Source organism: Adelges cooleyi, unplaced genomic scaffold (assembly GCF_023614345.1).
Source record: "Adelges cooleyi isolate 19-005CV unplaced genomic scaffold, UGA_ACOO_1.1 ACOO_flye_CR_arks_rails_tigmint_CR_PRNA_1, whole genome shotgun sequence".
Classification (NCBI taxonomy): domain Eukaryota; kingdom Metazoa; phylum Arthropoda; class Insecta; order Hemiptera; family Adelgidae; genus Adelges; species Adelges cooleyi.
The window spans coordinates 714,529-724,072 of record NW_026095751.1 but is presented as its reverse complement, the minus strand read 5'-3'; the positions used below and the strand labels follow the sequence as shown (position 1 = coordinate 724,072).

The window sequence follows — 9,544 nt, the reverse complement described above, 5'->3', positions numbered from 1 at the left end:
AAATATTATTATTATTATTGTTACTATTTTTTCCGGATAATTATAACGATTTAATTTAAATTATATTTAATAACAATCTTTAAATGGAGTTTGTGAAGGTTGCTACCACTTTTACCGAATTGCACAAATTACCAATGTCCATGACGAGTTTCTTATCAGCGGGTCGAATTAGTATTGATAAGAACGGCAGGTCTCCGAGTGTTTTGGCATTCGCTCCGCTAAACTAAAAAGTATCTTACGTTCGCAGGCTTCAGTCTAAGAGGAAATTGCAGGTTTAAAATTAAGTTTAAGTAAAGTTTTTTTAAATTTGAAATTGCCGCCACAAAAATATACTAGGCCAATCAGAGCACTCAAATACACAACTCTAATAGGTTTAGAAATCAAATGTAGAATATAATACATAGTATGTATTTATAGATACATAATAATATTATAACTAATTTTAAATAATGAATGATGTACATTCAAATTTAATATAAAAATATTTTCACATAGTATTTGATACTCATTAGTTATAAGATATTTTTATAATAAATTGTGTACAATGGCCCAAAATGTATATTATTCAATTGTTTCATAATTTATTTTGTACGTTCAAACTTACTATGGAAATATTTCAATATTGTTACTTTATATTCATACGCTTTAAATGTTTTTATTTTAATTTCAGCAACACAAGTCTTAACGAAAGAGCGTTAAAAAAAAATGTACTATGTTATTGTAATGATTTTGTTTGTAAGTAAATGGAGAATATGGAAGAATTTTTTTATATTCTAAAAAAAAAATGGTTCAGGATAGTTTTGTGGGTTTTTTTATCAAGGTATCAAAAATTTCCAACTATTTTGGTCCGTAGCATTAGCAAATTCGTATTTTTTTTTTTTTTATCAAGTAAATATCAACATTTTTTTTTTATGCTGATAATTTTCATATAAAAGATTTTTTTTTTTTGGACAAATTGTTTTATTAAAAAAAAGTCCATAAATATCTACATTTTTTTTGGACATAAAATCGACTCGAACCACATCTAGGAATGGGTTAAAAAAGTTCTAAAAAAAATTACTTTTCATCCAAATAGTATATTCTCGAGAGGAGAACAAAAAATAATAAAACAATTTTTTTTTTTTAACCACCCTATTGTATATATATACTTAATGGTCAAGACATGTCCCCCCCCCCCACCTTCGCCTCGTTGGTCCTGTACATGAAAGTACTATGCAGTTAACGCAAAACCGGGTTTTTCCTACAAGGTACACAACCTTGAACTATGAAACTACTATAATCATCTCGCAATTCGATAACCTATTCAATTAACGTTGTGACGTTATTAATTATTATTAACGTTGGCGAGGTACTAATAAATAATACGCTCAAAGGTCAATAGATAAAGCGTATTTAGCAGTTCACGTTTTGCCAGCAAGTGACACAGCGGGCATTCGCGTTCGGTCGAGTCTGGCAATTATTGACAAAACAAAATAGGTATAAATTGGAGAAGAAGAAGAAGAAGAAGGAAAAAAAATGAAGTTTCGCGTATGCGTTTTGCAAATGCTGCTTTTGTTGGCGGCGTTGTTGTGTACTTGTTCGTCGAAAAAACACACTACCACCACCGACCGGACCACGGACATCCGGACCAATATTCTGGCCAGTAACGATTCCGAAGAAACGCATTTGAACACCAGGTTTATGATAGTTATGAACAATCGTCCCGTGGATTGTCCACCAAACCACAGAAAAGTGCGTGGCATGTGTCGGAAAACCATCATGTACAACAGCAGACAAACAAATCAGAACCGAAAAAAGATTTTAAAAAAATATAACAATTTCTACATCGAATAATATGTGTCACCTACATTTCATCGATTTTGTCAAAGTTTACTTTCACGCAATAGTGCATGACACATCTTAATTGTTGATTTGTTTACGAAATCGTCGAATAATTCTACTCTAAACAAAAATCATGTACAACGTTAATGAACAATGCGTTTTTTTTTTTATAATCTGTAATATATTTACCATTTGTTTTGTTCTTTTAATTGCCTACCGCTCAAGCTAAATGTAAGCAATTCTGTGTTTCAAGTAGGCATGACAAGTAAGTGATTTGCACAGTAACTTTCAGAGACATTCAATTTTAATAAATTTTTCACCAATAATGAATACGTTTTACTATATTGAGACAAACAAAGCATTTACATTAAATAGAAAACATATTATAGAAATTTATTAGCTGTTTTTTTCTTAAGGGACAGTGTGAACTTTTTGGTCCAATAAAGTACTGACTTGGACCAACAAAACAATACTTGGGTAAGTGCACATTTCACTATATTTGTAAATATACTTGGTACATTTTTATCCTCACCCCTTATATTTGGTTTTTTTTTTATTGGGAACGTACGTTTTGAAATGTTATTTCATAATTTCTGTCGGTATTTTTAAATTAATTTGAAAAGTTAATATTATCGTACTACCGGATGGTCATTCGATCATACCGTACAAGGGCGTAATTTTGTTCACGTACTTATTTTGAGTGCACTATATTTGTAAGTATTAAAGTGGAATTTTTTCAAAATTAAATATTGTTAAAAGAATATTATAATAAAAGATTAATAATCAATAATATGACTACATGTTACAAATGTTCTTTACAACACTAGTGTACACGACAAAAGTCCAAGCGGCGGTCGAACCGACAGGATATAGCTTGGGATTATTAAACATTTTGTTATTGACATATATTATGGGCTTATTATTTCATACATGAGTGATTGTGCTTATGCTATTATTACTTTAATAATTGTATAGATAAATGAAAAATTACCAACAAATATTGCGCGTCAGTCGTTAATTTGAAACCCATGCTATGTGTTCACACCATTTGTACACTTCCTTTGCTTTATCAAATTATAAATACGATTTTGTTATAGCCAAATAAAAAAAAAGGTGTAATACTACAAAATTTTCAAAAACAAATATTAAAATTTGGGGAAAAACGGTTTTTCTGAAAAAAAGAAACAAATTGTAGCGTAAAACTTACACTCTACGGCAACATAATATAATACGACAAGAGAGTGTTACTCAAAAAGAGTAGAGAAACACCCAAAACTAGGTTAATAAATTGACTTTTCGAGCTGGATGACTTATTTATTTGAAATTTTGTCTTAACATTATCATCATACCAACAGTAAACACAATTTATATATAAGCTCTTAAGTTTTCGATTCTTAATCGGCTTATACGAGTTCAAAAATGTACATATTTTTATTATCAAAAATTATAAAAATAATGGAATCAAATTACATTATAGAAGTTACTTTAAATCATTACAGCAGTTAGTTTGCGAGAATAGGACAAGTACTAATAAGACATCATTATTTATACTTGTACACCGCCTTTCAATATTTTAACATCGTCGACGGGTCGATCATTTTTATCCGTTTCTACCATGCCCATCCTTTTAACAACGTTCATTCCCGAATGAACACGTCCTGTAAAAATACACACATTTATAACCTCGTAATGAAAAACGGTTAAATTTCCGATATCATACCAAAGATTGTGTGTTTTTTATCAAGCCATTGTGTAGGAGCCAAGGTAATGAAAAATTGTGAGCCGTTTGAATTGGGGCCTGAATTCGCCATGGAAACAATTCCTGCACCTAAACAGTTACGATAACATTTTTAAATATTACACCTTTAAAATAAAAATCATTTTTTAATATTATACTAAATAGCTACATTTTTCTAAAAAAAAAAATGTAATTAAGCGATTCATTTAACCTGTATGTCTAAGATCTTCGTGGATTTCATCGTCAAACTGAGGACCGTAAATGGACGTGCCACCTCTTCCTGTTCCCGTCGGATCGCCACCTAAAAAAAAAATTACCAAAGACTTTTTATTAGTGTAAAAATGCAATGAAATTTTTTAATTTTATATTTGACTGTTATTATTATAATTATTTTGTTGTAAAATGTTTTCAAGTAGATCAACCTAAATTGAGTTATTTGCACGTTCAATAAAATAATTTTGACCAACCTAATAATTAAATTATTCTACAACTTGTTACATTATTAATGTACATATCGAGGGTTAAAATGTAAGAAAAAATTTAATTTTTCAAAGTTTGGATAATAGTATACTATACTCTATCTCACAAGTGATACAGTGTAGAAGCCAAAACGGGTTACTTTCAGATACACCTGCGCAAACAGTCTCTAAAGTCTTTAAACACAGAGTGAGAATATTAACTTTCAACAAAATATAAAAAATTAAAATTTTATATTATTAAACTATTTATGAAGTTAATAACAAAATTTTGATAAGGTACATATTGTATGCAATTACGTCTGGAAAATCCTACACACGACATGAATATATTATCAAACGACTGTTATACAATACTTAACAATATTTTATAAGAATAATAACGATTTTGAGCGAGTTATATCTAATACGTTTTATTGGTGCGTCTGTCGAATAGTGCCGATAGCAGTTCTGTTCAATTAATGTGCTCTAAATTGTTGACGCAACACGGCAAAAATTGTATTTTTTGATGCAGCGAATGTGTTAAGCACACTTTTTGTAAAAAAATAGAAAGAAGGAAATTGATACGAATATGTTTTAAATTGGTTGTAACAATACACATAGTACATTACCTTGTATCATAAAATTTCGAATGATTCTATGAAATTTAGTGTTGTTGTAATATCCACGTCTCAAGAGTTCTGCGAAATTGCGACAAGTTTCCGGAGCGTGATCCCAATAGAGTTCAATAGTAATTTGGCCCATCCTATATAATAATAAAATACAATTGTTTTAATAATAATTATGCAACGTCCATTGTATTGTAATGTTGGATTCGTACGATGTGTCTACGATTCCGAATTTCGGCCGCCACGATTTATCCGGGATGCCACCAGCTCCGTGTACCATAAGGGAACCGTGCATTTTTATATTTAATCAATATTCAGTACTTGACACTAGAAATTTAAATTTAACAGCCGAGCAAAGCGTCCCAAAACAGATTCGGCAGAACGCGAAAACTTGTGCTTATCCGTTATCAATGTTATCATAATATGTAATGTTGTTGTGATGGTCGGCTACCGGCAAAACAACAAAGAAGCTACAGGTATACCAACAACTCATTTTATCAATTTTTACAACATGGCTGCCGACGTCCTCCCGTAAGAATTTCACGGCCGCCCGAGGATACCGGCGTCCATTTTGTGGTTATCACAAGACACTGATATACCTAATAGTTGTTTTGTGATAAAGAGTAAAAAAAAAAACATTGATAGACAGACTTCCATTCTTATCACTATAATTCTAGTTTATTATAAATTTATCTGTGGTGATAGCTATTCTTATTGAACTAAGTTAAACAAAAAATAATAATAAATTGTGTACAATGTGTATGCCATAAATATTTGTACGAATATCCGTTATATAGTTGCAACGATAATATGTGAATAAACAGCCACTTAGTATTGCACAAATCTGTATATTTCCCTACGAGAACAAATTGAGAACAAAGTCGGAGCTTACATAGTAGGTAGTTTTTGGTCACAACCCATCAATGGTTAGTAAATAATTACACTTCACGCAGAAAAAATATTATTCTTATTTAATTAAAATATTTTTTTTAAAGATACAAATACAAAAATATACATATACACATAATAATATAATATTAATAGCTGTTTTTTTTTTTGAGAATAAATTTAAAATATCATTTTTTGGATATGTTCATTTTCATGCATCTTCATAATCACTTTGTCTGAAAAACGTTCACTACACACGTAACATTCATACACGTCCTCAGATCCATAATTATCACCGTGCGTCCATCGATACATATCTAAATGATCGGGGTTATCACAAATTGTTTGACAAAATTCACAATCGAACGTTTGTCCACCTACAAATAACTTTTTTAACACTTGTATGCCTTCATGGCCCGCAAAATCGTTTTGAGTATCTGCTGAGGAACTATATGGTTGAATTGACGTAGTCTCTTCTTTAATATGTGTTTCTAGCGGGTTGTTAACAGTCGACTTCCTACTAATATTTGGGTTATTTTTATTTTGGCTTTGTTTGTACCAAAAAGATAAATCACAAATACAATTATTGTTTCCTGATGTAATTTCATAATGACATTTTTGATGTTCAAGTAAATCCTCTAGCGATAAAAACATGAAATCACACATGTCACATGTAAAATCTCCATCATCAAACAAAGGCACGTCGCCAAACAACTTTGGATATTCTTTGTAGTAACAATTGTTATTTTTTACTTTGGCTGGTTCGTAATGCATTTTCATATGATCAATCCATTCAGACATGCTAACACAAGATTTACAGCAAACGTCACAAATACTAAACTGTGCAGAGCTTAAACTGTTTATATCGCAATAGTAAAAATCGTTCAATTTAACAGAAGGTTGCCCGATCAATTTTTCGTCTTGACCGTTCATATCACTCGTGTCTGCTTTATTATGTTTTGTCAATTTATGCCTGTTTAAATCTGTCAGTCTGATGAATGAATTTTGACATTCATCGCAATAGTGTAACGTTTCTTGGTGTTGTTTCTTTTTATGTAAATTTAAAGTATCTTTTCGACTATAAGAATTAGAACAGATATCACAATGAAATCGACGGTTCAATGAATTTACCTGGTCTCGTTTATTGGATTTGCGATTAAATATTTCCATGACTATTTCACTTAATATTTTGTTGATGGCATGCTGAAAAATAATAAAACCTATTTTAATTTCAGATAAAAAAATATCACTCGATATTAATATTATAATAATATTTTGATGTGATATAAACTTTTGTTCAGAATTAATTTATTCCGATTTGGTTGTTAAAAATGAAAATTTTCTCTTTTTTAGTAAACTAATTGTTTAATATGGACCGTGCAGAAATTTATGATGGTTCTTTGTCCATCATGTGCTTAAATGTTTTATCCTATATTTGTACACTGTGTCATTATTTTTTTTAGTTAAAGTATTAATTTATTTTTGCAATAAATCTCTTGCCAATGTTTAGGTTTTTATTGTCTACTTATATTTATTATGTATTTGTGCAAATTTTTAAATATTACTATTTAAATAAATACTTACTAATTACAAATAAATAATAAATATAAAGCAGTGTCATACCAATACCAGGTGTCTAAACTAGAGGGGCTACAGTAACAGCTGTCTTTTATTTGTAAATTTTTCTACGAGAGGGCTACGACCCCTTGTGCAACCAAGTATCAGAAAATAGAACTTATACATCTTTTGGTTTTGATATTTCATTTTTAAACCTTTTACATAAACTAGATAAGCCTACTACAATATAAGTCTACTACAAAAAGTAGTTTGAGCTTTTAAACTTGGAGCCCAACAGAAAAATTAAAAACTTAAAATCCTATTTGTCAAAAGTGAGACTGGCCCTTAATATGTCTTAAGAAGATAAACGCAGTATTATAATTACCAATAATTCGTCGTGTATACTGGCTTGAATTTGAATACATCAAAGGATCAAACTTCGTTTAAAAAATTAACTATGAAATGTCCATTTTTTTAAATTAAATTGTGCTTAACGAAAATTATTTATCACCTTTGAACTTCAAAATAATTACTCTTCATTTAAATAATAAATATCTGACGCGACTGTTTACACTGTTACTATCGACTGAATAGGAACATACAGCATAGTACTTTTGTTTTGACATCTTGGAAGACATTGCTTTTAGAGCTGAAGACGATGAAAATTTCACATTAACAAGATAATATCAATTAACGATCAACTATAACCGTTTCGATGGTAGCCGGTTGATAAGCTGGTGTTTCCAAAGTAATATACCGCGGTTAAGGTTACAACATGGTCATAACCACATAGAAGATAATAGGTAATATTATGGTCTTCTATGGTTGTGGCACAAGACGTTATCTAGATAAGACTTATAAGAATCTATTTTAATTTTTCTCACAGTACGGTTAGATCCCATTGGATTGAATTGACAAGAATTGGATTCACAATTATTAAAGAATGTGTAGGACACAATGAAAAAATTCAATCCTTAAAAAAAATGATCAGAATTATGAACATTTATTTTTAAATCGGTAAAGAACTTTGATGTTGGTGATTTTCCAAATTTTAAAATAATAATCGAGCTTTTAACGTGCATACCAGAATGAAATGGAAAATATGTAAAAGGATATTTATATTATAATATAACAATATTATATTATACGAATAACTTATGGACAGATAAAAATAATAAAATACCAGTGAAAGCAAATAGTAAAGACATTTTTCATGGAAACGTGTACAAAATTCCATGATTTTTTTTTTATAGGAAATCAATCACTATTGTAAATCACTTACTTGTCAAGTTTACACGACATCTAAAGTTAGGACACTATTGGTTGTTTGTACCACATACCGAGTGTTTACTTAAAATTTAAGGGTAGTTTAACAACCCTAGAATTGAAGTAGTAAATGATTGCTTACATTTAGTTTTAATAGAAGGCGTTTTTGAAGAAAAAAAACAAACGGTATATTTTAGAAATCAATTTTTTGAAATAAAAAAACTGCTTGTTTATTTTATTAAGTTGTTTAACATTGTATACCAGTTTGATACGACTAGTTGTACGTTTAGAGTAAAATTCGACTATTTCGTACATTTTAAAGGAATTAATAAATTGTGAAAATTAAAGTAATTGTTAACACATTTTAACTTGACGATAAGAGATGAAATTAATATTATACATTTGAACATATTATCCCCTTCAAAAAAAAAATAATAATATGAAATTATACATTATCAGACTTTTTATTTTAGGTTTCTTATGGTTTTTCGACATATGCCTCGCACATACATGTGATCTGGTGGACATTCTACAATGGGTTGAGGGTTCATAATGAACATAGTCCTGGTATTTAATAACATTTCTTTAGAATTATTATTACTGGCCATATTTTGGTCCTTGGTCAGGTTGCCGCCCGTGGTCCGGTATGTCGTCGTGGTTTGATTGTCTGCCGGATGAACATAAAACACCAAAACCAGTATAATATGCAAAACAATTATTAAAATACATTTCATTATTTTTTGCTTTACAGTTATTTGTATTAATTGAAATTCAACCAAACGAACGTCACTATCACTTCGGCAACAAGTAAAAAATAAACTGCAAACACTTTGTCCTTTGGCGTTTTTTTTTTTTTTTTTTCATTAACCTTTGAGCATAATAAATCCACACCTTGAAATAACTATCACAACAATATTGAACGTATATTATCAGACAAGTTATTTCGTGTTAACTCACTTAGCTATTTCTGTTACAATGTTTTATCAAACATACATCGATTCTTTGAACACTACAAATATTACCCGAGTTAAAAAAACGCATTCCAATAAAAAATATACACACAATGTGTTACTATTAAAAGGCCGTATAATTTGAATACAATATTCATGTTCTCAAATATGAATAACTTATGGACAGATAAAAATATTAAAATAAGAAATAAAACCAGTAAAAGCAAACAGTGAAGACAT

The 9,544-nt window shown here is 29.7% G+C and overlaps 2 protein-coding genes and 1 long non-coding RNA gene across 3 annotated transcripts; 1 reads left to right on the top strand and 2 right to left on the bottom strand.

Moving 5' to 3' along the window:
• Window positions 1-1,395: 1,395 nt before the first annotated feature.
• LOC126833783 (uncharacterized) lies at window positions 1,396-2,611 on the top strand. The gene is made up of 2 exons (XR_007685012.1): window positions 1,396-2,086; window positions 2,238-2,611. It is a non-coding gene; the product is annotated as an uncharacterized LOC126833783 (long non-coding RNA).
• Window positions 2,612-3,114: 503 nt separating this feature from the next.
• Window positions 3,115-5,060, bottom strand: LOC126833779 (peptidyl-prolyl cis-trans isomerase-like 1). Its single transcript, XM_050565311.1, has 5 exons — window positions 4,856-5,060; window positions 4,647-4,780; window positions 3,771-3,860; window positions 3,542-3,649; window positions 3,115-3,479 (listed from the first exon to the last, which is right to left on the bottom strand). The coding sequence occupies exons 1-5, from the start codon at window positions 4,936-4,938 to the stop codon at window positions 3,367-3,369; spliced, it is 528 nt and encodes a 175-aa protein (XP_050421268.1). The 5' UTR covers window positions 4,939-5,060; the 3' UTR covers window positions 3,115-3,366.
• A 325-nt stretch (window positions 5,061-5,385) lies between these two features.
• On the bottom strand, window positions 5,386-7,820 carry LOC126833768 (zinc finger protein 39-like). Its single transcript, XM_050565298.1, has 2 exons — window positions 7,474-7,820; window positions 5,386-6,734 (listed from the first exon to the last, which is right to left on the bottom strand). The coding sequence occupies exon 2, from the start codon at window positions 6,699-6,701 to the stop codon at window positions 5,712-5,714; it is 990 nt and encodes a 329-aa protein (XP_050421255.1). The 5' UTR covers window positions 6,702-6,734; window positions 7,474-7,820; the 3' UTR covers window positions 5,386-5,711.
• Between the last annotated feature and the right edge of the window lie 1,724 nt (window positions 7,821-9,544).